At 49.6% G+C, this 25,609-nt stretch overlaps 1 protein-coding gene and 1 long non-coding RNA gene across 2 annotated transcripts in view; one reads left to right on the top strand and one right to left on the bottom strand.

Annotated features, from left to right (window-relative positions):
- GABBR2 (gamma-aminobutyric acid type B receptor subunit 2) overlaps positions 1–25,609 on the top strand; it is a 369,323-nt gene that overhangs the window by 335,102 nt on the left and 8,612 nt on the right. The window contains exons 14-16 of the mRNA XM_024996226.1: positions 20,567–20,677; positions 23,296–23,520; positions 25,317–25,499. Coding sequence (XP_024851994.1) covers positions 20,567–20,677; positions 23,296–23,520; positions 25,317–25,499 — 519 coding nt within the window. The remainder of the gene's footprint in view (positions 1–20,566; positions 20,678–23,295; positions 23,521–25,316; positions 25,500–25,609) is intronic.
- LOC132345966 (uncharacterized) overlaps positions 20,671–25,609 on the bottom strand; it is a 36,153-nt gene continuing 31,214 nt past the window's right edge. Inside the window, exon 4 of the long non-coding RNA XR_009495600.1 lies at positions 20,671–21,596. This is a non-coding gene — a long non-coding RNA (uncharacterized lncRNA). The remainder of the gene's footprint in view (positions 21,597–25,609) is intronic.

The following is a 25,609-nucleotide window of genomic DNA, read 5'->3' as shown; positions in this document are numbered from 1 at the left end:
TTAGCTTTTCATGACAATGTGAGAAAAGAAGAAAAGTGGCAGTGGGAGAGACAGACCTTTCTGAGGGAGGGACAGGCTGGGGAACTGGTGCGCTGAGGTCACGAGAGCCCAAATCCCGTGGTCTGGGGCCAAAGGTGGCCCGATGCTGACATGGGCAGAGACCCGAGACACAGGGCTTGGGACAGGTGGGCATGTAGATGAGGGAGGCACAGTTGTCTCATGACTGCAGTTTGCAGCCTGAGGGCCCAGGAGGACCCCAGGGCCAGGAATAGAGCTGCAAGATAGCCAAGGAGGAAGAGGAGCCTCCAAGGAGGGTCATTTTTGCTGTCTTGGTAATGGATGCTTGCTAATGTGACTAACATAACACATGACTCATAGAATTTCAGAGCTCAAAATGACCTAAGAATTCACCTAAGCCAACCCCTCATTTCCCTGATGGAGAAACTGAGGTGTAGACTCACCCAAAGTCCCAAAGCCAGAGAAGTGACTGGGATAAGCTACCAGTGTACACCAGTCCTCATTGTGGCTGTTTTATTTCCTGCCCATCCCCTGAATGCTCCGGGAACCAGACAGGAGAAATGAGGAGGGAACGTGAGTTTGCTCTGATCTTCTTAGTGAATCCTTTGAAACATTTTCTGAATTTATATGTTAACTGAGAACTCTTTTGTCGTATAGATTGCTGCAGGGTGGTGGAGATGGGGTGATTAACAGCAACCGCTGACTCTGAGTCATTCACGGGCCAGGTGCTGGTCAGGGGGCTTTACTCCTATCTGTATATTTAATCCTTAATTGTATGAGGAGGTCCTGTGTTTTACACAGGATTTTACACCCATTTTACAGATGGCAACAGTGAGGCTGAATAGCTGCTGCAAGGTTTCAGCATTTCTAAGTGGCAGGATTGGGACTAGAGGTGAGGCACTCTGGCCTCTGATCTGACATGTTTAATCACCTTACTCTCATCTACAGCACTGGGTGCAGGTCCCCCATATTCTCAGAGACTAGCTGACTGAGTGAGTGATCAGTCAGTTTATTTTGCCAGGGAGAGGGTCAACAGCAAATTCTGGCCCCAGCCTATTGGTATTTTTGCAGTAAATCAAGGCCTATTTATTACTCATAGAGTATTTTGGGGGTCCATAATAAAAAAAGAAATGCAAAACTTAATTTCACTTCCCTGCTACATTGCTCATTCTTTTTTAATAACCCTCTCTTATCAGCCTCCTGGCAGCTTTTGCATTCCTGTGTGTGTTAATTACTTTATTAATTACGTCAATATCTTTGGTTCTGCCCAGCACATCTTGGTGCTTTTTGTTTCGAGCATGCACCCATTTTGCCTTGTTTGTTGCCATATGTGGGCCAAGTTCCCACTTCTAAAAGGGATTCTTTGAGCCTCGGTAAACACACGGCTTTCAATTAGTCTCATAGTCATCATTCCCATTTTCTTCTCAGCCACATCACTGATCGGGTGCTTTTAACATTGTCCCAGATGGAAGCTACGTTGTGTTATTTCTGACTTTGTTCCTCAATCCTCATTTCCTCTCCAGGTCACAGCTCAGAGAGTCCCACAACCTGAGTGATAAATAGTAACATGTCCAGGAGGAGGAGTGAGAGGGGTTGAACCCTGGGGTAGATGGAGGAACAGGTTTGTGAGATGACTGGAAAGGGACCTGGGAACAGGTCTCAGGAAGCCTTGAATGTTAGCTGAGAAGTCCAGACTTTACCCAAAAGCCAGCATCCTCCCTGAGTATACATCATGGAATACTAATTCTATTAGGTACCCCCCAAATGAAAGAGACTGGGGAGATTTCATGGTCCAAAAGTCTTAAGAAATGCCCAAAATGATGAATCTGCCTCTTGGAAAAGTACAATGGGCTTTAGCATGTTAAAGGCTCTGTGAAGTCCTACAGTTTACAATTTTTAACCAGAAGTTTTTAACTTTAATTTTTAATAATAAATATTTAATTAATTTATATGTATATTGGCTGTACTAGGTCTTCACTGGGGCTCGTGGGCTCAGTAGCTGCAGTATGTGGGATCTTGGTTTCCTGACCAGGGACTGAACCTGGGGCCCCTGTCTTGAGAGCAGTCTTATCCACTGGACCGCTAGGAAAGTCCCAATAATAAATAATTTACATATTTAATTTTGGCTGTGGTGGTTCTTTGTTGCTATGCATGGGCTGTGTCTAGTGGCAGCAAACAGGGGCTATTCTCTAGTTGAGGTATGTGGGTTTCCCATTACGATGGCGTCTCCTGTTGTGGAACACAGGCTCTCGGGCGCACGGGCTTCAGTATTATAGTTGTGGTGAACAGGTTTAGTTGCTCTGTGGAATGTGGTATCTTCCCAGACCAGGGATCGAACCCATGTCCCCTGTGTTGGCAGGTATAGATTCTTAACCCGTGGACCACCAGGGAAGTCCAATAATAAATATTTTAAGTCAGCATTTCCAAAACTCCTTTGGCCATGGAACTCCTTTTTCACTTGCAGGATGTCGCATAGTTACATCATATATATGAGGAATGTCATTTAGGAAGTACTGGTGGAGGGGACCAGGAACCTTTCTGTGGGTTCTGAATCACAGAGGGCATGCTTAGATTCGGCTTTACAAAGGTGGCTCTGGCAGTCAGTTGGAATGAGGGGAGACTGGAGAAAGGAGGAGAAAATGATACAGGCCTGGAACAGTTCAAGCAAGACGTAATAAGGATCTAAAGTGAAGGTTTCAAATGTTTCAATGTTTTCTTTCCGTTTTATTTCAAGTTGCATTGTTGTCTTGAAATTGGAAAATCAGTGTTGCTATAATAAATCACAGCACAAGGGTTTTGCTCAGGCATAAAATCTGAATGAGAAAAGCAGTCTGTGCAGTCTTCCATCTTCCAAGGAAGCAGTTAGCCCTGTGGGGTGCTGGGACACAAAAGCACCTGTTTCTGCAACTCATCAGAGCTCATCGAGGTTTTCCCATCGGACAGACCCAAATTCAGGTTCCGAGCCCACACTTTCGTGGCTCTGTGACCCTGGGCAAATGGCTCTGCTTCTCTGTGTCCCCATTTCCCCTGCAGTAGAGAGGAACAATAATCCTTTCCTCGCAGGACAGCTTCAAGGATTGTGTGAGGGGACGTGTGCAAAGTCCTTATTAGTACAGTGCCAGACACAGAATAACATAAGAACAAATAATTGCTCGTCCATATAAATCACAATAGGCTGCGTGAGGCTACAGTAATAAAGAGCCCCTAAATCTTAGCAGGTACTCCTCACTCCTACAAAGTCCACCTGTGAAGCTGGGTGGTCTCCATAGCAACCATCTCCCATAAGACAGCTCCAAGATCTGAAGCCCAACACCAGGAAGCACACAGGTCTTGTAAACAGCTCTCCTGTGCTTCAGCCATCAGGGTCAAACGTCACGTCTGCCCACTGCCCACCAGCCAGAATTAGTCATAGACTCCCACTAACGTGAGGGGGCTGAGAACTGTGGGCTTGCGGGCGGGGCATCTGGGGAGCTGTAGCCTCTGCCAGGCCTTCATTCCCTTTGGTCAGTCCACTTACCCACTCTGAGCCTCAGTTTCCTCATCTGTAAAACAGAGCTAACACTGCCTATCCTGCCTTACATTGGAGTGTTAGAGGGGCGCATGGAATTAAGTATGTGAAAAATGCTAAGTCAAAGTAGGAAGTGAGCATATGCTTACTTTGTGCTGTGCCAAAGCCACATCACACTCGTCAGTTCGTAGGAGAAACGTATGACATCAACCTTCTTTAAATCTGATTCCTCTTCTGATTCCTCCAAGTCCATCTCACCTCTGCACTGCCCACTCCTCCTCTTGTTTGAGTCTTTTGAACTGTTTTTCAGTGAGATCAGTAAGGCCACTTATAAGTAGCCTTTGGTGGCCTATTTTTTGGAATGGCACACGGGGCAGCACACCCTGCACGGAAAAGGTGAGCCTGGAATGCCGTGAGGGGTGACAAGGAGGCCTGAGAAAACTCTCAGGGCCCTGCTCCACATGATCCATGCTTCCGTAGATCTCTAAGGAACACTGGGGCGGGGCTGTGGTGTGTGTGGGGGGCTATTCCAAGCACCAGCAGTCCCCTAAATGTGGACACTGACAGTCTGGACTGTCAAGCTTCATGGTATAGCTTGGCTGCAGAATAACCAGGGCTAGCTCAAGGGACAGCCCCAGGTGAGTCGGGCCCTAGGCGTGGGGAGGGGACAGCAGTCTCACTCTCTCAGATCCTCCTGGAGTCTTGTGTCTTATCTGGGCCCCAGGCCCTGTGGAGACAGTGACAAGATGAAGAGCGGCCAGAATGGGCAAAGAACAAAAAACTGTGCCACACAGAAAGGGTTGATGTCAACCTGGCAAAGAGGAGGCTCAGAGGGACACTGTGGCTGTCTCTGCACTTCAGAGGGGCTGTCCTGGGTCCAAGAGAGGAATCATGATCTGCAGGGCCCCAGAGGGAAGAGCCAAGGTCAGCGGGGGCACTGCTGGGGACACAGAAATGTCCAGCTTCAGCTCAGGAGGAGGAAGAACATTCACCTTTCCGTCTGCCCTATCCAGAAATTCACCGGGCTTCCGGAGAAGGTAGTGAGTGTCTCATCACCAGAGTTGTGCAAAGAAAGGCTGGACAAGTTTTTGGCAGGGACTGCACAGTATGGAAAGGAGGCAGAAGAAGACACTTGAGTGTATCTGAGCCCAGAAGTTTTGTGATTACAAACCAGAATAGCGTGACCTCAGAAGACTTCTGTTTGTTGCTTTTGGGTGTGAAAGACACACGGAGCACAGCTTTATATTTACAGTGAACTGAAGCATCCTGTTCACCTTGGAAACCGCACACTGGTGCGGAGGAGAAAGGGAAGAGGAACCTGCCCCAGAAAAGGAGCCCTGCAGAGGAAAGAAGGTCGTGCACACGCTCCCGGCCTGCTGCTGCCCGGGGATTCCCTCCTATCCTGAAGCAATCTTTGCAACCTTTTGGGGCTCCCAGTCCGCTTGCTTCCTTGAATGGCAACAAGCAAATGAAATAGATGCATTGTTCTTGCGCGTGTTACCAAGGGGATGCGTCTCTGCTTTGTAGCCCTTCATCTCATGCTCTTGCTCGATGCTCAGAACAACTCGCAAAGCAGGTGACTCCAGCACGTCCCAAAGGAGAACCTGGGCTCGGAGCGAACATGTGACAGAGCCGGGCCAGACCCTCACTTGGGGGCAAGGCAAGTGGCTGCCCGTAGCTACTGGCGAACTGTAAACTCTGAGATGCAGGAGGGCACAGGAGAGGGAGCCCTGGAGGCTTGTCCAGGAAGCCACCTGCCTTTGGGAGCTGGGACTCCCAGAATTAGCCAGAGTTCCCAGGTAGGTGTACAAACAACAGAGGACCCTGGGCTCAAATGCCAGCTCCCCGGGTTTCTTGCTGTGTGACCTTGGGTGAGTAAGTCTATTCCTGGGCTCAAGATCTATGCAAAATGGCAATGAAGCTAAACTCCTAGCACTGTCAGGTGGACCTAATGACACTTGAAAAGCATAAACATGAGTGGTGTGCCCAGCACGGTGGAGTAGAGTCGATCTGTCCAGGATCCCAGCGCTCCAGCCCTCTGGTTTAGAGCATCTTTGCACCCTACTTCTGTCACCTCCCCGTTCACACCAAGCTGGCCTTGACTTGATAGCAGGGTCTGCATGAACCACCAGCCAGGTGGTGCCCTGAGCTAGCAGCAGACCCCTGTAAGAGGGCGACAAGAGACAAGGCATGGCTGTGGCCAGGCCAGGGCTGAGCAGGGCCACTCAGCTGCCTTGAGGTCTAAGCTCGGGAGGTCTGAAGGCTGAGCAGGCGAGAGGCCTCTCTGGCCAAGGGCTGAGCTGGGCAGCGCCCCCTGGAAGCTCCATTCACTTCTGGGGCCACCAGTCTTATCCCAGGCCAGGGACAGTTACCCACACACGGAGATCCTTTGTCCTTGGGGGTGCTGACCTAGAGGTAGGATGTGGGAGGGAAGCTTCAGCAGGTATTCCCAGGCCAGGCTGAAATTACAGGGTGAGCGAACTGCCTTGGGCCAACCAAGGGCCAAGACAAAGTCCAGTTTAGGGCAGGGTTTTCCATCCTTTTTCATACTGTGATACATGATTCTCATGGGACCTGGGTGGCCCAGTCTGCTTGTGGCTGGAGATGCCTGGCCTCAGCCCTGCACCCTGAGACATAACACCATCCTGGGATGTCTGTAATCCATTACTGCTACTACTGCTACTGCTAAGTCACTTCAGTCGTGTCCGACTCTGTGTGACCCCATAGACGGCAGCCCACCAGGCTCCCCATCCCTGGGATTCTCCAGGCAAGAACAGTGGAGTGGGTTGCCATTTCCTTCTCCAATGCATGAAAGTGAAAAGTGAAAGTGAAGTCGCTCAGTCGTGTCCGACCCTCAGCGACCCCATGGACTGCAGCCTTCCAGGCTCCTCTATCCGTGGGATTTTCCAGGCAAGAGTACTGGAGTGGTAGTAACAGGCACCACTATAGGTAGCTCTGGGTTGGCATCTAAAGCAAAGGTTTGGGAAGTTAGGCAGGCCCAGGTTCAAGTCTCAGCTGTCACTGAATGCCTGTGTAATCTTGGGCCCAAGGTTCAGCCTCTCCGAGCCCTATCCAGCACCCCCTGAAATGGGGGGTGTACTGGGGTTCACTCCATGGTGACAGTTTAGAGGAAGTCGGACTTAGCCCAGAATCTGGCACACTGTGAGTAGTTAGCATGTGTCAGGGGACAGGAATTACAAGTGGTGGAGGGGATTGGGGGGCAGGTAGAGGGAGGAAGAAGTCCACTCTACCACGAGGCCACAGTCCTCCCCAAAGAGAGGCTGGAAGCACTGGGGCCTTGGAGGGGCAGGCTTGGGGTGAGAAGACCTGGGAAGATTTCAGAGATGGAGGAACGGGATGAAGGAAGGGCAGCACAGGACAAGGAGATGGCTCCGCAAAGGACCAGGAGGGAGGTTATGGGACTGGGCCGTGGATGATGCTGGGAGACAGGAGTCAGGGCTGGACAGGTACGCCGGGTCTGATCGCAGAGGGTCACCATGCCAGGTTCAGGGTCTGGGTGACTTTGCTGAGGTCTGAGGAGCTGTTGAAGCTCTCTGAACGTGGCATTAACTTTGTGTGGAAGATCACTCTGGAAGCAGCACAGAGGTGGGGCAGGGGAGGTGGAGACAGGGGAAGGTAAACGGCACAGGAGAGTTGAGAGGTCCTGGAAAGTGGCCCACGTTCTGGTCTGACCTGGGTGGATGTGGGGACGGCTCTCAGAGCCAGCAAACCCGGGAAGAACAGGAATGAAGGCGTAGGGAGAAAGTGGTGAGTTCAGGCTGGGAAAGGCTCGATAGAAGGGATGGGGGCCTGATCAGCAGGTGGAGGGCGTGAAAGCAGGGAGCTGAGCCAAGGAGGGCCAAGAACCCTGAGAGGACCCGGCCTGGAAATGAGAGTCAGGACCAGTGTCCCCTGCCTTTGGCCATGAGGAGGTGTGGATCCATGGGGAGTCCTGCTCGGGGCAAGAGGTAGGGAATGTGGATGGGGTACAAGGAGCCTTTCAGAAAACTCCACTGGAGGCCAGAGAAAGGGGCCAGACCACCTGGGAAGCAGAAAGCAGGAAGGAGCTTTGGACCAGGCCAGGGCAGAGCAGCAGAGTAACTCACAGGGGAGAAGCCATCAGGGAGCAGGAAGTGTGGGGGCGAGGCGGGGGAGGGTGTCCTGCCCTCATCACTTACCAGTCAGTGCAACGGAGAAATTGGGTGGCCATTGCCTCGTGAAGCTCTTGTTGTTCATTCTCGGGGCTTAGATTACAGTGTTTCAGAGTCTCACTGTACCGCGTCAGCGTCAGGGACGCGGGGTTCCCTTCTCTTCTGTCTGCTCCCCTTTCATGGTTCTACTCACCCCTGGCCGAGGCCCGGACACCCAGCTGTGGTGGGCCAGGCAGGTCCCGGGACCACAAGGAAGCAGGCTAAGCTCTCAGGGTGGAGGGCATGCAGGCATTCGTGCTCCTCACGCGCCCCCTGGGAAACATGGGGGCCCCGAAGGCTAGAGCATGAGGGTCTAGGAGTCCCCGTCCTGCTGAGCGTGGGCGCACGCCAGATTCCAGGCCGCCAAGCCAGGCAGTGTGCTGCCTGTGTGGTGTTGCCACCGCAGAATCACCAAGTGTTGGCACTCGGAGGGGAAGGGCTTGCCTGCCCACAGTGGGCCCGCAGACCTTTCTACTCAACACCGGTTCCACACAAACCAGGTGATCATGGGAACAGTTAACCCACAGTTCCACATATTCCAGGGCAGGCTGGGAAGAACTGCCTCCACCCCCAACGTGGGGGAGCCTAGGGACATCCCAAGCCCACCAGAGATTGTGGCTCTTTCCCCACTTTCTGGCAGGCCCGGTCCAGCTCCCGGTCATGGATGCCATCTCTCTTTCACCCCATAGAACCCAGGTTGAGTCTCAGGCCCTTCTGCCAGATCCCCCAGCGTTCCTCTCACCAACCAAACACGTCCTGCATTTTAGTAGAACTTCTAAAGCTGCACAAGTCTGTGGGGGAGAAACATGGTGGCCCAGCCGCCTGCCCCCTCCTCAGTCCTCTCTTCCAGGAGCCGGCCAATCCCTTTCTTGGCTCCTGCGGGGCCCCTGGCCTCCTCTGAACACTTGGTGCCCGTGACGCTCACCTTCCCAGAGCCAGCGCTTTCCACCAAAGTCGCTGCTCCCCTGAGGGGAATTCTCCTCCAGCTGCTAAGACAGTGGTGATTTCTCCAACAGTGAAGTCCACCTGTCCTCACCCATATCAGTTGCTTTCAACCACCTCTCTCTCTCTCTCCAGTTCTTTTACCAACTTAAGAAAGAACAGCTGTCACACTTGCTTCAAATATGCCCTTAGAATTATAAGCCCTTCCAAGCGTTTGATTCTGTAGCGAATACTGGAGCCGTGCTGGCCAGGATACCGGAGGGTGGAGACGGGCCCAGCTCAGGAGCAGTGAGGCACACAGACAGGCCCTGTGCTGCTGAGTCTCTCATTTCCAAAAGAGGCCAGAAATCTGGGTGTTGTGTGGAATCACCTGAGGTTTAAATACTGACTCTGAAGTCTGAAAATGTTAAATGCTGTAGAGGTGAAGTTCAGCACACCTGCAGCCCTGCACACTGCCTGAGGGGCACGAGTGTCTCTCTGCCCTAGGGCCGAGGAAGGCTCCCACCCGGGGCCCAGCCATTCCCTGGTGACTCTCTCTTGAGGGGTGTGGGGCCACCTCCCTGTCCTCAGCACTGGGTCATCATTTCTTCTGGGGAAGTGCCAGTTTGGGCCCTGGTCTCTCACTACCCAGCACAGTCCGGCCCGCTGAAGTGTGTGACGCCCTACCCCTGTGCCAGGAGGGCGCTGCAGACCATGAAGTAAAGCGGAGCAGCGGCACCATCACCCGTTCACAGAGTGCCTTGTGGACGCCCCCAAGCCCTCTCAAGCACCTCTTGGCTTTGCATTCAGCAGCAACATTTGGGAGTTTTTCTGCTCTGAGCTTGCCCCAGAGGCCTCAGACAAAGGCCTGCAGAGAGCAGGGGCACCCCTGCAGGCCTGTATCCACAGGAAGGGGAACAGGACCAAGCCACAGAAGCCAAGCTGCCCCGACTTGCTTTACAGGACAGAGGTCTGGCTTGGCTTTGCCTCTGACTTGCTCTGTCACCATAAGCAAGTCTCTTGTCTTCTTTGAGCCTCAGTGTCCTCACCTGCAACATGAGTATAAAATTCCTGGCTCCTGAGGTCAAAATCAAAAAGAGCCCTTAATATGACTGCATGTATGAGCTGTGACTAGAAATGTTAGGACCTATTATTGCACTTGTCAGCCCTTAACTTCCCCAAGATAATTCTTACCTCAGCTATGACCCTTACACGACCACAGAATTTCCTGCTAGATTCCAAGGTCAAACTCAGGATGCCGCTCTGAACAGGACCAGGCATTCCAGTGCTGAGCCCAGGCTCCTTGCCCTCCCCAGCCAGGCCCCAGCCACCTCCTCCACTTCATCTCCCTCCACAAAGCAGGACTCCAGGCAGGTAGGGCCAGTGAGGATAGGGCGAGCCGCTCTGGGCCCCAGGCACACCTGAGCAAGGGTGCACAGTACCAGCAGACTGGATAAGCCCAAAAGCCCTCAGCTCCAGGGGCTGACTTGGCCATGACTGGTGCCTGGGAATGGTCCATTCCAATAAATGTTGGCTGGTGAGCAGCCCACGAGGCTGTGCAGTGCAGCGCAGGGCATGGGAGCAAGGTCAGGACACCTGCGCCTGTGTCTCCAGTCAGTCACCCACTTGCTAGGAGTCCTTTTCTGGGCCTGTTTCTCCATCTGTAAAAAGAATTGGACTAGAACGTAATCCCTTTAGTGTTTAAAAAGTGAGGAAGCCTGGGGAGGGAGATTTTGGCTGCCATGGTGACCAGAGGACATTCCTGGCATTCAGTGCTGAGAGACCAGAGGTTCTGAGTGCCCTGCACTGAACAGACAGTCCCTCGTGGCAAAGAATCACATGGAAATAATTGCTGGAAGTGCCCCCAGACAGAAACGCTTGTGGGTGATCTCACAGGTCCCTTCTGGATCTGGGATTCTGAAAAAATCCACCTAAACTCATAATCAAACAGTCTAAAAAGAAAACCTTACCTTGAAATGACAGCTTAGAGCTTTGCTGCCTCGGAGATGTGGGGCTGCTGCTGTTGAGATAAGCAACCGGCCCCAGAGAAGTCTGGAAGTTTCCTCCTGGCTCCAGCGCTCTGTGGCTCTCTGCAGTGGGAGATAATGATGATGGTTTACACATAAGGAGCAGGCTTTCAAGTTTCAAAAGCCTGCTAAACATGCTAGTTACCACTCTTGATCACTGTGCCAAACCTGGGAGGTTGCAGATGAGGAAATCACGGCTCAGAAAGGCTTAGAGACGTGCTCACAGTCACACAGCTGGCAAGGGATGGACTTGGGATCTGAGCCCAGTGGCCCCTCTCTCCCTGCCTTGGCTTCCTTGGTGGGACCCCCGCCCCACCCCACAATCTTCCCCTAAAAGAGGCAGTGCTGACTCACATGCCTTCCCAGGACAAGAGAAGCATCTCAAGACTGAAATGCAGCCCAGAAGCATCAGACATGCTCCCACCTCTCCCTGCCACACACACTCAAACTCACATTTATACACACACCTCCAGGAGAGAAACCTACCAATTTTACCATGTATTTCAAAAATCAGCTTTGAAATTAAAATTTTAAAAGGAGGCCAAAAGCCAGCTTCTGGGAGCTGGTCAAAAGGTGGAAGGAACCCCCTCCTTTAAAGAATCTCTAGCCAGGTGGGGCCTGGGAAGCTGAGCTACCTACAGCAGTGGCAGCCTGAAAGGTCTGAGAGCAGAGCCAAGGGCCCCACAATCACAGGCGATGCACATGGCGCCCTTCATGCCCCCCCACCAGGCTCCTCACCCTCCCTACCCAGGGTCTGAACACGCAGACATGCAATGACAAGTCTGCCCTTGTGCCAGCTGACACTCTCGAGGTGTGTGAGTGACAAAGGCAGTCTTCACTTTTTTCAGTTGAACTATATTTGATTTATAATGTTGTGTTAATTACTGCTGACAGCAAAGTGATTCAGTTACATGTATATATACATTTTTATATATTCTTTTCCATTGTGGTTTATCACGCTGCTGCTGCTAAGTCACTTCAGTCATGTCCGACTCTGTGCGACCCCATAGATGGCAGCCCACCAGGCTCCCCCGTCCCTGGGATTCTCCAGGCAAGAACACTGGAGTGGGTTGCCATCATAGGATATTGAATATAGTTCCCTGTGCTACACGGTAGGGCCTTGTTGTTTATCCATCCTTTATATTAAAGCTTATATCTGCTAACCCCAACCTCCCACTCAATCTTTCCATCAACCCCCTCCCTCTGTGGCATCCACCTGTCTGTCTCTCTGTTTCATAGATGGGTTCCTTTGTGCCATATTTTAGATTCCACGTGTAAGTGATATCAGGTGTCACTTGTCTTTCTGACTCACTTCACTTGGTATGATCATCTCTAGTTGCATCCATGTTGCTGCAAATGGCATTGTTTCCTTTTTTATGGCTGAGCAGTGCTCATTGTCTGTATATGCACCACATTCTTCTTTACCCATTCATCTGTCAGTGGACGTTTAGGTAGTATCCATGTCTTGGCTATTGTGAACAGAGCTGCTGTGATCATAGGGGTGCACGTATCTTTCGGAATTGTACTTTTGTCTGGGTATCAGGACAGGAGAGGGATTGCTGGATCATATGGTAATCCTGTTTTTAGTTTTCTGAGGAGCCTCCACACTGTTCTCCACAGTGGCTGCACCCACTCACATTCCCACCAACAGTGTAGGAGGGTTCCCTTTTGAAGGAGTCTGCATTCTTAACTACAGGCCTGCTAAGCTGAGGACCAGATATCATCCTGTTGTTTAAGATCCTTTGAGGCCTCGCTGCCCAAAGGCCAGTCCTGGACCAGCAGCATCAAGCATCCCTGGAAACTTGATGGGAATCCCTGGGAATCCCTGAAATTCGCCCTGCCCAGACCTACTGAGCCGTCTGGACTTTAACAAGACCCTGGGGTGGTTTGTGTGCATATTATATAAGGAGTGAGGAGCAATGCTGGCCCCTCACTTATTACACTCCAGCCATACCAGCCTCCTTTTGGTTCTGAAAACATGCCAAAGTCTTTGCCATTTCAGGTCTTGCCACCTTGCTGTTCCCTTTCCCAGGAATGCTCTCCCCCAAGGGTTTCACTTGACTGGTCTTTCCACCATTCAGATCTCAGACTAAATGTCGCCACTCCAGAAGAGCCTCCCCTGACAACCTGATCTGAAGTGGGTCCTCTGGCTCGTAGCCATCAGAGCCTTGTAGTTCCCTTCAGGAACACCCCTTACCCCTCTATTTGTACCTGTGCCCTGTGGTTCGTCACATTGCTGTGCCCTCCCTGGGTTGCATGCTCCAAGAAGGCAAGCATCCTTACACAGCCAGACCCCAGCATCCAGCACAGTGCGCGGTACACAGCAGGCACAGGAGAACTACTGGCCACGTCGATTCTGAATGAGTGGATGTAGGACAAATACACTTGTGAGATGTAAGACAAATAGAGTCATCTCTCAGTTACTCAGGCTTACATTAACTATACTATAAATTAACCCCTGGGCTCATTTGCAGATGGGAAACTGAGGTCAAGAAAAAGGCGAGGACTTGCCCAAGGTCACCCAGTGAGTCTATAGCAGGACCCAGCCCTTTGACCTTCCAGGCCTCAAGGTTTCAAGCCATGCTCAGACCCTTGCTGGTCCACTTGTGCAGCCTGACAAAGCCGGATGTTTGTAGGGGCCACTGACCTACATTGTGAATAATTGCATCATGCAGAGGGACTCTCAGGCCAGCTGCTCTCCTTTCACTGCACAGATGGGGGAGGCTTTCCCGGGCAGCGTCTGCCTGCCTCCTGCTGAGCAGCGGCCGGACCAAGAGTCAGGTGTGAGCACGTGCAGCCTCCGGCCATCACAGACAGGCGTGGCCGCTCTGCTGGGCACTGCACCCTGTCAAGCAGAAAGAGCATTTTATCAGCTTGATTTCTCACAGCACCAAAGCACAGCCTTCCCAGAGCTCCGGGGGCTTCAGGGAGGCCCCTGTCGAGTGTTTAGCAATTAAGCCATTTCTCCCTGAGCAGTACCTCACAGTCTAGAGAACAGGTTTAGACCCACTGTCTCCTTGGAATATGAGGCAGGGCCAGGTAGGGGACTCACCCAGAGAAGAAAGAACAAACATTGGTTTGGGAATCAGACAAACCTGGATTTGAATTCAGCTCTGACACTTAATAGCCGGAGATTTAGGGCAAGTTTCTTCACCTCTTGGCACATGTTTCCTCATGTAAAACAAGGTTAACACCTTGTTAGGTTCTTGTGCACCTTCAACAAGACAACATGTATAGAGCTCACAGGTCTACAACCAGCACACTCGTCACTCAGGACAAGGCAGCTCTTGGTGTTAGGGTGGCTATTACTGGCTGAGGCCAGCCCATTCCCCTCTGAGGTCGTCTCTCATGAAACTGTCCTGATCTTACTAGAATGGAAGCCCCCTGAGGACACGGCTCTCATCAGTCCTGCCTTCCCCATGCCCAAAACAGTTACCTGGAAGATGGCAGTGCAGTACTTAACAGTTATGCAATGAATGAATAAATGATTACTTAGGAAATTGCCCATGTGAACAACAAGGAAGGAAGGAAAATAAAAAAGAGGAAAAAGCAAGCTGAAAGTTCCTGTAGGCCAGTCATCTGGGAAAAGGGAAACAGTCTTAGGCTAGTGGAAATAACACAGTCCACAACTGTACAGAGAAGTGGGCCTGAGATCCTGGCTCAGGCCCTGACATCAGATCCCAGGGGTCAATGCCCTGTGCTCCCTGGTGCTGGCCTCCATGGCCAGCCCACTAGAAGCGGGGGAAGTGCCACGGTCAGGTATAGCCTGGGCCCTCTGACCCCTCCTTCCCCAGTATCCCGCCATATTCCCCCAACTCTACTTCACCCACTGCCCCAGAAGGGGGGGGGGGGGGGCGGTGGGGGGTAGAGGGGTAGTTCCTCCAATGTGCCTGAAGTCTGGCTTCATTTAAGGCCAGTTGAGTGCCTTCTCGAATAGCATAGGATGCTACTGACAGCTCACCAATTGTGGCCCCACGGAGCCTTAGAAGTAGCTCTGTACGCCGGGCAGAGAGGGTGATCCTCAGCTGCCCGGCGGACCCTCCTCACGGTTATTTGGCGCCCTCTAGTGGCGCTTTTGTGCACGACAATGACACCAAGTAAGCGCTCGGGTAATGGCCCAGGTCCCCTGCCTTCCTACCGTTGCCTGGTCGGGAATGTGTGTGTGACTGCTCAGAGCATTCTGAACTCCAGCCCCAGGCACTGTCAAGATGGATCATACAAGAAAGGGCATGGCTGTTATGTTTGCTTTGAAACTCAATGCAGGGCTCATTTGACTTTGTATTCAGACTCCTGTCCTCTAGCCCCATGAGTACCTAAACTTCATCACCCATAAAACCACCCCAAATCACTGATCTGTGACCAGTGTGCACAGACATGAGAGAGACACTGATGGCCAGCAGGTACATGTGGCTTATTTCTGCATCAGTGCCTGCATGCTGGGAGATGGAGTAGAACCATTTCTACCAACCATGACCCTCGAACTCTAGGCAGAACTCTATGCTTCCCTCCCACCTCTGCAGGCAAGGCTATGCTTGCGGTTAATGGGGTGAATGGGGGGCTGAAAGACCGGATACAAGAATTTAAATTTGAGGATTTGAAGAGGGCAGAGCAGAGCAGGATGGAGGGCACGAGGAGAGGGTTACTGACAAGGCAAAGGGTACTGAGGCTGGAATGTCAGTTGCCAAAGGGAAAAGACAGAGCTAGCTGCAGCTCCATAAAAACTACCTATGGGGTCTTTTTAAAAGATATGGTTTATTTGGCTGGGCTGGGTCTCAGCTGCGGCAGGCAGGATCTTTGATCTTCATGTGGCATGTGAACTCTTCGTTTCGGCATGTGGGATCTAGTTCCCTGACCAGGGGTCAAACCCAGGTGCGCTGCATTGGGAGCATGGAGCCTTCACCACTGGACTACTAGGGAAGCCTCCACCTAGGGGGTCCTAACCATAAGGAACATGTGAATCACCAATGGAAGGCAGTTATTTAGAAAGCCAAGGAGATCTGGAGCAAGGGTGCTTAGTACCTACCACCTGAAGTGTTGAGCTCAGTTCTAGGTTTGCTGATCAAAGGTAAATTGAAGCAGTTTAGGAGGACCAGGCCAAGTTGTGGGGAGAGGCAATACATGCTTCACTTTAGATCTTGCCCTCCTGAGGAAGAGCGTGCAGACACAGGAGTTTGATATCAGTGGTGGGAGGTATAGGAGAAGGTTCTGGTTTAATAAAAATAAAAAAGAAAGAAAGAAAACCTGTGCAGCCATCTCATCAAGAGTGGGAGGAACGGGCTCTGTCCATGGGGGTATATAAGCCAAGCAGTCATTGTCAGCTTCCCATGAATGGACTGTTCATTACATTGAACAATGGAGTATGACAGAATCAGTCCTTTCTACCCAGAATCTACGAGTTCATCATAAATTATCGCCATTGTAGAACAACAGACCCAACCATCATTAATGGGCTTGCTGTTCACGTAAGACTGTAATGGGCCTGTGCTTCTTCATTCTGAGGTCTGCTTAGTTGTCAAACATTGGAGTAAACCCACTTGTGCTATTAGGTCACTGTTGACCTTGGGGCCAAGTCCTTTCCCAGTCTCCTCAATTAAACACTGAAGGGACATCAAGAAGCCCCCACCACTCTTAGAATCTGGGTCAGTAGCAGAGGAGAGGAAATCTCTAGACCTTACCCTGGGGTGTTTCCCCTTGGCCACCACTGCAGAGGGTTCTTGTGGCCCCCACGGCCATCACTCCAGAGGCTAAGCTGAGGCTTTCTGTGACTTGGGACAATGAAAGGGGAATCATCCTGAGAACATGGCACTGGATGATCTAGTTACAAAATGGCCTGAGTCCACTGGCCCCATCCCTCCCATCTTCCTGCATCCATGTGGGAGCATCATCTTTCCCCAGGTACCCAGACAATGGCATGCCTTGAAAGTCAAATCTAGTGAGCAGGGCTAAAAGAAATACTGTTTCCATCCTCCACCTGACCAAGACCTTTCCCATCCCTGGATCCCACCAACATGCCCCTTCTTCCTTGTGACTGACCCTGGGGGTGCCTACTTTTCACCCTCAGAAGTGGGGCTTTATCATGGGCCTTAAAAGGCAACATCCAGAACACAGTTCTTTGATGAGATACCCTCAGTGGGATCTGTGCTGCAGACAAACAAATTTACAAGGAAATCTTCAGCACAGTAAATTTGTTATTGGTAGTGTGTGGATGTAGCGATTTTGAAACTATTTTGTGTCTGTTATAGAATGGAGAAAATGGGTGAACATCCTGATGTTGCTAGAAACCAGGGATCTCACTGAGGGAGAATAAAAATGCAAATATGGAATGGGGAGAGTAAGCAAGAAGCAGTGGTATTGGGTTTTATTTATATCTATAGATAGATGATGAAGAGATAGCTAGAGTGGTGGTGGGTGGATGGATAGATAGACAGATAGAAAGACAGATAAAAGGGTGTAGAAGTAATGATAGCCCAGGAACAGTGAGCACATCAAGTATCCAGATATGTTTCTAAATACTATTCTCTGCTAAAAAGAACCAGAACTCCTCAGGAAAATAGCTGATTCCAAGGCTAGAGCAAGGAGAATACAAGGAGAGCCTGGAACATCTTATGCCTAGAAGTAGGAACATGCTCCCAAAAAACTATGAGGACATATTGAAAAACCACAGGAGGCAGCATGAAGGGGTTCCCTACTGGCCAAATCTGGAAAATTTCAAACAAAATGAATAACAGTAATGGATTATAAAACACTGAGTCTAAAAGGATCGTAAGTCTATACTGATATACATGAATGAGTGGCAGGAAAGGAAATATCTTATTAACAGTATATTGCCAAGTACTTAAATGGAATGTTAGGAAATCACCATCTTGCAGCCACCAAAGTAATATGACTCAAAATAGGAATCATGAATGGAAGCTGCAAGCACTGAGCTAATGTTTGTGGGGGAACAGGATACTCACACAGTCTCAAAGTATCTCCCACAGATTATTTATTAATTACAAGAGGGAAATAGGTACCTCTGAAGTGGAGAGATCTGGTAGACATCATCTCAACCAAATGATCACAAACATCACCAATAATGGGACAAAGTGTCATAAAGTGACCCTGATGTGAAACACCGAGGAGATGAGAACTTCACTTACCTAGGCTTCCTGCCAAGAATGTATAACCAGAATTTGGTCATGAAAGCACATTCAGACAAACCCAAATGGAAAGACATTCTACAAAATAACCTGGAATCTTCAGAAATGCCAGTGACACGAAAGACTGACGTGGGCTGAGGTCTTTTTTATATTGAAGTATATTTACAGTGCTGTGCCAATCTCTGTTGTACAGTGAAGTGACTCAATTATATGCATACTTTCAAATATTCTTTTCCATTATGGTTTATCCTAGGAGATTGGAATATAGTTCTCTGTGCTATACAATAGGACCTTGTTGTTTATCCATTCTAAATTTAATAGTTTGCATCTCCCAGCCCCAAACTCCCTGTCCATCCCTCTCCCCTTTACCCTCCTCCTTGGCAACTGTAAGTCTGGTCTCCATGTCTGTGTGTCTGTTTTGTAGATACATTCATTTGTGCCATATTTTAGATCCCACATATAAGTGATATCATATGGTATTTGTCTTTCTCTTTCTGCCTTATTTCACCAAGAGTGATAATTTCTAGTTGCATCCATGTTGCTGCATTATTTCCTTCTTTTTTATGAGTAGTATTCCACTGTATATATGTATCTTCTTTATCCATCCATCCATCATTGGACATTTAGGTTGTTTCTATGTTTTGGCTATTGTAAATAGTGCTGCTGCGACTATAAGAGTGCATGTATCTTTTTGAATTATAGTTTTGCCCAGGTGTATGCTCAGGAGTGGGACTGCTGGATCATATAGTAATGCTATTTTTAATTTTCTAAGGGACCACCATACCGTTTTCCACAGTGGCTGCACCAATTCACATTCCCACCAACAGTGTAGGAGGGTTCCCATTTCTCTGCACTCTCTCCAGCATGTTGTTCGTAGACTTTTTAATGATGGTCATACTGATCGGTATAAGGTGGTACTACCGCATTGTAGTTCTGATTTGCATTTCTCTAATAATCAGTGATGTTGAGCATCTGTTCGTGTGCCTGTCGGCCATCTATACGTCTTCTTTGGAGAAATGTCTATTAAGGTCTTCTACCCATTTTTTGATTCAGTTTGGAGGTTTTTCGTTGTTTTTGAATTGTATGTATGAGCTGTTTATATATTTTGGATATTAAGCCCTTGTTGGTAGCCTCACTTGCAGATATTTTTGCCCACTCTACAGACTGTTTTGGGGTCTTGTTGCTTCTTTGGGTATTGGCCTACACCACACAGCACGCGGGATCTTAACGAGGCTCAAGCCTGTGCACCTGCAGCGGGAGTGCAGAGTCTTACCCACTGGATCTCCACAGAATTTCCTGGCTTTTTTTGTTTTTAATAGCTTCTTTGGCTGTGCAAAAATTTTTAAGCTTAACTAGGTCCTATTTGTTTATTTTTGTTTTCATTTCTACTGCCTTGAGAGACTAAGAGAACATTGATATGATTTATGTCAGAGAATGATTTGCCTTTGCTCGCTTTGAGTTTTATGGTGTCGTATCTTACGTTTAAGTCTTAAGCCATTTTGGTTTTTTTGTGTGCGTGGTGTGAGGGTGTGTTCTAACTTGATTGTTTTACATACAGCTAACCTTCCCAGCTCCACTGCTGAATAGACTGTCTTTTCCTATTTTATATTTTTGCCTCCTTTGTCAAAGATTAATTGATTGTAATTGTATGTGGGTTTATTTTTAGGCTTCCTGAGGTCTTAAGATTGAAGGATAAAGGGCTGGTTCCAAGACTGACTACAGACACAATAAGTAAATGTAACACATGGTCCTTGACTGGGTCCTAAAAGGACATTACTGGACCAATTAGCAAAATTAAAAAATAGGTAGTGTATTAGATAATATACTGTATCAATATTATATTTCCTGAATTTGGTAGGTATCTGTGGTTATATAAGAGAATCTTTTTGTTCTTAGGAAATACATGCTATTTAGGGATGAAGAAGGGCCATGATGTCTGAAACTTAACTCTCAAATGGCTCACTAAAAATATATGTACAGTTTATATTTTTTCATTCTCTGGTTGTATTTTTCTCCTCTTACCACCATCTGGCTGATTCTCTCCTGGAGTTTCTCAGCTCACTTTCCTCAGAGAAGGACGCTCGGGTTGAATCCTCTCTACCACCCCTCTGAGGCAGAGCACTTTGCACTAGGAAAGTGCATAGGTCTCTGACAAGCCTCTGGATTGGCTGCCTGAGTTCAGAGTGTCTACCCCTTGTAAAATCAGCTCTGGCCCAGAGTGCGTCATATGGTGCATAACATGGCTGCTACCACTGCTTCCTCCATGGAGGTGGTGGGCACGAGGGTCTCCTTCAAGGGGTGTGGCAGGCCCCATGCTTGGTCTAGCCACCAGATACTACATTTCCAACTACCCAAGTTAATTCCAGAGAAACCCGAAGCCTCCTGCCCTGACTCTGCCTCATTCTTGCCTTCACTCTTTTAACACATGCTATGGGTGAATGCCTGCTCTGGGCCAGGTCTTATGCTATGTCCTATGGCACAGAAGTGACCCAGTCCCTACTCTCTTCGCTCTGATTCAAGTCGGAAAGGCATAAAAAAACTCAGATAACTGAAGTTTAGAGCTAATCACAACCAACAAACAGAAAGCAGTCAATGCTGGCTGAGGGCGGAGCCCCACGGAACACAAGAGATGGGGTTCAAAAGGCCTCCTGGATGGTAGTACTGGCTGTGGCTCATGGGATGGAAATGGGCTATGAAACAGGGACCTGCCTGTTAGGAGGGTGTCCGGTGCCATCCCTGGGTTTCTATTTTCTCTTCACACAGCCGGACCCAGCAGGACGGGACATCTCCATCCGGCCTCTCCTGGAGCACTGTGAGAACACCCACATGACCATCTGGCTTGGCATCGTCTATGCCTATAAGGGGCTTCTCATGGTAGGTGCAGAGCTACAGGCATAGTAGGGGAGATATTTCTCTGGCAGAGCTCCCTCTCTAGGGGTCTCCGTCAACGTAAAAGTAAGCAGAACCCCCAGGACTAAGCCCTTGCTCTTTGCCACTCTCAGTGCTGGGCACGTACCATTTCAATCCCACGGCAACCATATAAGATACATACAAATAATATCCCCATTTCACTGATGAGGACGTCGAGGCTTGGTTTGCCTAAGGTCACTGAGCTGGTAAGTGGCAGAATAACCCCCAAACCTGTGAGTGTGCCTCCCAGCTGCCACTGTCCTGCTCCCTGACAGCGGTCTGTTGACATCCAGTGCATGTTCATATCCTGTGGGAGGTGGGTGGAATCATCTCCTTTTGCAGATGCAGAAAGTCAGGCTCAGACATGTTCAAGGGTTTGCTGGCAGCCACCTGGTAACCTCCAAACCCAATACTCTTTCCACTCCATTCATCTGTTATACAAAGATCACATACCAAGCCCACCTCACACAACTGTCAAATTTTAAGGTTGGGAAGGACTTGAAAGGGCAGTTCCACCCGACCGTATCCTGGGTTGACCCTTGAATCTTCTCTCCACATCCTGTGCAAAACACACCTGCACCTAAATACCTTCAGGGTCAGGACACTGGCCACTGCACCCTCAGATCCTTCCACAGGAAAGTTAAGCCACCGTCTGCCTCTGCGGCAGAGAGGAGGTACCCAGACACACATCCAGCCCTGTAACACATTGCCAGAAGAACCCAGGCAGGTCTGTGGACTTGCCCGGCCTCTGCTTCCTCCCGTCTAGGATGCAGACAGCCACACCCAGCTGTAGGATTGAAGAAACCAGAATGAAGCAGGCGTTCAGCAGTGTGGCTTCCTTCCCTCTCTCAGTATCTTGCTTCCTGGGCTTCTGGTTCCCATTCTGATTGGAATTAAAAATAACAATTAAACAGTCTGTAAGATAACACACCTAGAAGAGAGGAAACAACTATGGTTGTAAAAATACAAATTACAAAATAATTATTAACTTATAATGGATATACCAGCTTATGAAATGCTTTCACATCCATCCTCTCATTTTATCTGGATAGAAGCCCTATGAGATAGTGTAGGCCCTTGGGATGATGTTAACTGGTTCATGCAGCTGTTGGATGCCCAGACTTCTTCAGTGATAAAGCCAGAGGGAAAGGAACCCTTTGTAGGATGGCCTCCTGGAGGGGCTGGACCCCAGCCAAGGCCCCTGCACCATTCAATGGCTGTGGTCAGCTCTCCCGCCCACCCCATCGTTCCACCCAGCACCCCTCTGCACCTTCTCTGCAACCTGCCCAACCCTCAGAGGGGAGGCTAAACCCTCGACCATCTCTCCTTTCTGTTCACTGTTCTGGTTGTTCGGTCATTTCTTAGCTTGGGAGACCTGAAACATCAGCATCCCCATGCTCAATGAAAGCAAGTACATTGGGATGAGCGTACTTCAGAGCACATCCTACTTCAGATCACATTTGACTTCTATCCTGTTCATTTCTGTTGGAAATGTACTAGTCAGGAATAGAGCTTTAAGTGAGGGCTTCCCCTGGTGGCTCAAATGGCAAAGAATCTGCCTGCAATGCAGGAGACTCGGGTTCAATCCCTGGATTGGGAAGATCCCCTGGAAAAGGGAATGGCAACCCACCCCAGTATTCTTGCCTGGAGAATCCCATGGACAAAGAAGGCTGCAAGGCTACAGCCCATGGGGTCACAGAGAGTCAGACACAACTCAGTGACTAACACTTTCACTTTTCAAAACTGCAAGTGACAGAGAACTCACAATAATAGTGGTTTAAGAATAGATAATTTCCCTCTCAGGTAAGCAAAAGGGCTGGCGTGGAGGCTCCTAGAATCTGAGCCCTTTGGATCTCGTCTCCTTCACCTTCATCATACAACTTCCACATCATGGTCTAAGATGACTGCTTAAGCTCCTGCCATCACATTCCACTCCATCTACTAAGAAGGTGGAAGAGGAATAGCCTTCTCCTCTGAAGACACTTCCTGGAGCTTATACACACCACTTCTTGAACCACTGTCTTGAACCCAGTCATATGCCGTACCTAGCTTCAAGGACAACTAGGAAATGGAGTCTCACTATTCTTGGTGGCTCGGTGCATTGGAGGATAACACAAGTCCTAGACACATGAGTTCTGCCTGGTTTAAGAGAAAAAGACCTGCCTGACTGTCTAGAGACAGTCCACTTTTATCACCGTGTTGCTCTGTGGCCTTGGGCAAGTCCCATCCTCCTTTCTGGGCCTCCCGGCTCTCTGTAAAGGGAGGGGATGTGGTTGAGACCGTGTCTGAAATTCCTTCCCACTGAGGCCTCCTGTGAACCTGTGTGTAAACCAGTGGTGGAAGTAAAAGGAGAACAGACAGTGTAACACCCCACTCTGCATTTCCTAGGCAGGACTCAACCCAGGGCCACAGGTGGGGACAGACTGTGAGATCCAAAAGACCTGGCCAGCAGCAATCCCGCTGGCCCTTACTGCAGAGTAGGCAGGAGTAACAGAAAAACCCTCAGCTCTGTCGCTTCTCAGAGCAGGAGTGCATGCCGCCACTTGCTAACAACCATCTCCCCTCTCTGTTCACTGTTCCAGTTGTTCGGCTGTTTCTTAGCTTGGGAGACCCGAAACGTCAGCATCCCCGCGCTCAACGACAGCAAGTACATCGGGATGAGCGTCTACAACGTGGGGATCATGTGCATCATTGGGGCAGCCGTGTCCTTCCTGACGCGGGACCAGCCAAACGTGCAGTTCTGCATTGTGGCCCTGGTCATCATCTTCTGCAGCACCATCACCCTCTGCCTGGTGTTCGTGCCGAAGGTATGGGGCGGCCGCCGACAGCCCACCCTCACCTCCCCGGCATCTGGCCTCTGGCTCCCTCACAAGGGGATTGCCATGTTTCTTCCGCTTCTGAAAGTTTTATGCACTTAAAAAATAATAATAATAATGACCACAGTTAACATCACAGGAAGTTTGGAAAATGCAGAAAAGCAAAACCAGATTTTTCAGAAATCTTACATAGTCCTGCTGCCCAAAAATAATCACTGTTAATATTATGGTTTGTTTTTTTTACTGTTAGTATTTCTGATTAACAGTCTTTTTTTTTTTTAAATGATTTACGCAGAGACGCTTTTTCAGATATAGCTACAATTATCGTACACTTTGTAGTTTGCCTTTTTAACTTCTGCCCTTTGTACTGTCCCACAGTTTATAATCATAATTGAGGGCAAGTACTGTAATTTACTCATCCACTTGATCCCTTATTGGTGAGTATTACAGTTTCTTCCAGATTTTTATATTATAAATGAACTTTTTTTTTCTACATAATACATTTTCCTTATTTCTAATTATAACCTTAAGGTGGAGTCACAGAAGTAGTACTAGTGGATCAAAAGGAATAACCATTTTTAATAACCACTTATATTTTTCATTTATCTGCAGGGCTGACCTGAGAGATATTTTCCAAACATTATCCTATCCAGCAGTGGGCAGGTGAACCAGAGGCCTTGACCCCTGCACTAGGCTGATCTGTATAGAGGGAAACCTGACCTTCAAGAATAAGAGGAGGAGCAGGAAACAGAAACAGCTGAGAAGCCATTGACCCAAGTTAGGGAGCATCTGCCTTAGAAAAGGGGGAGAGAGACCACTGGGGTCCCACGGCTCCTGTGGCCTCCTGGGCAAGGCAGTGTCAGCTCTGTTCTAGAATGCCTCTGGCAGACACTCCTTCCTTTAGCTGTCAACACCTTCCCAGGCTCCAGGTTAACACCACAGCTTCTTTGCCTGCACTCTTACTTCCCCTCCACCCTGTAGAGATGCCAGATGATTCTAAGCCCAGCTTTTATCGGTTCACTCTGCTTTTTCACCCTCTATAGCTCTTCACTGCGTTCCTGGCTCCAGGATCGAGTCCCCAACACGGGACTGCCTTCCAGGACCATTGGATCTCCTTGTCTCTCCCAAAGAACTCTGTCCACCATACAGCTGCCCTTCTCTATCAGCACCCTGAGCCCCAGGCCTCCCTGTGTTTGCATTTGCCATTCCTTCTCCCTAGACTTCCTTTATCCTCACCATCTTTCCAAAGACCCTCCACGGATCCAAGCCCAGGCCCAGAGCAGCATGGTGAGCACTCTGGCCTGGTGAAGATCCCTTCTCCATCTGTGCTCCTTGCCTCTGAACCATGAGGTCCTGGTGAACAGAGGCTGTGGCCATGGTTTTAACAAGCACAAGCTTGCGTACTGTCTTCACAGCTGTCGCCTACACCTGTTTTTATTTTCTGTGTGGAGTAAGGCCTAAGGCAGAATGAGGCTCAGTTGGACTGAGGCTAAGGGGCACTGGGTGGGCTCTGCAGGATGGCTGGGATTCTCATGCAATCAGGGTCCGGAGACCAGACATCTAGGAGCAAGGAAAAAACCAAGACCTAGCAAAAGGAAGGGCCTGCCCAAGGGCACAAACAAAACAAAAGGACAGAGAAAGCCTGAGCCTGGGCTCCAGACTCCCAGACTGTGGGGTTCCCAGGGTCCCATCTTGCCTCCGGCACAGGACCCCTGGAAGCAGCTGGATGGACATGGGGGAAGTATGGACCCCAGAGTCCTTTGTTCAGCCCTCCTTTGTCTTTTCAGCTCATCACTCTGAGAACAAACCCAGACGCAGCAACTCAGAACAGACGATTCCAGTTCACTCAGAATCAGAAGAAAGAAGATTCTAAAACCTCCACCTCAGTCACCAGCGTGAACCAAGCAAGCACATCCCGCCTAGAGGGCCTGCAGTCAGAAAACCATCGCCTGCGAATGAAGATCACAGAGGTACCTCCCACAGGGCTGGTCATCAGGGCCCCATCCTCCCACCTGAGCCCTTCTGCCTTGTGCAGGAACTCTCCGGGCTGCCACTTCCCACCACATCCCCTCAGAGCATC

Source organism: Bos taurus, chromosome 8, assembly GCF_002263795.3.
Source record: "Bos taurus isolate L1 Dominette 01449 registration number 42190680 breed Hereford chromosome 8, ARS-UCD2.0, whole genome shotgun sequence".
NCBI classification, from domain to species: Eukaryota; Metazoa; Chordata; class Mammalia; order Artiodactyla; family Bovidae; genus Bos; species Bos taurus.
The sequence above is the reverse complement of the archived record's forward strand: the minus strand, read 5'-3'. Positions and strand labels throughout refer to the sequence as shown.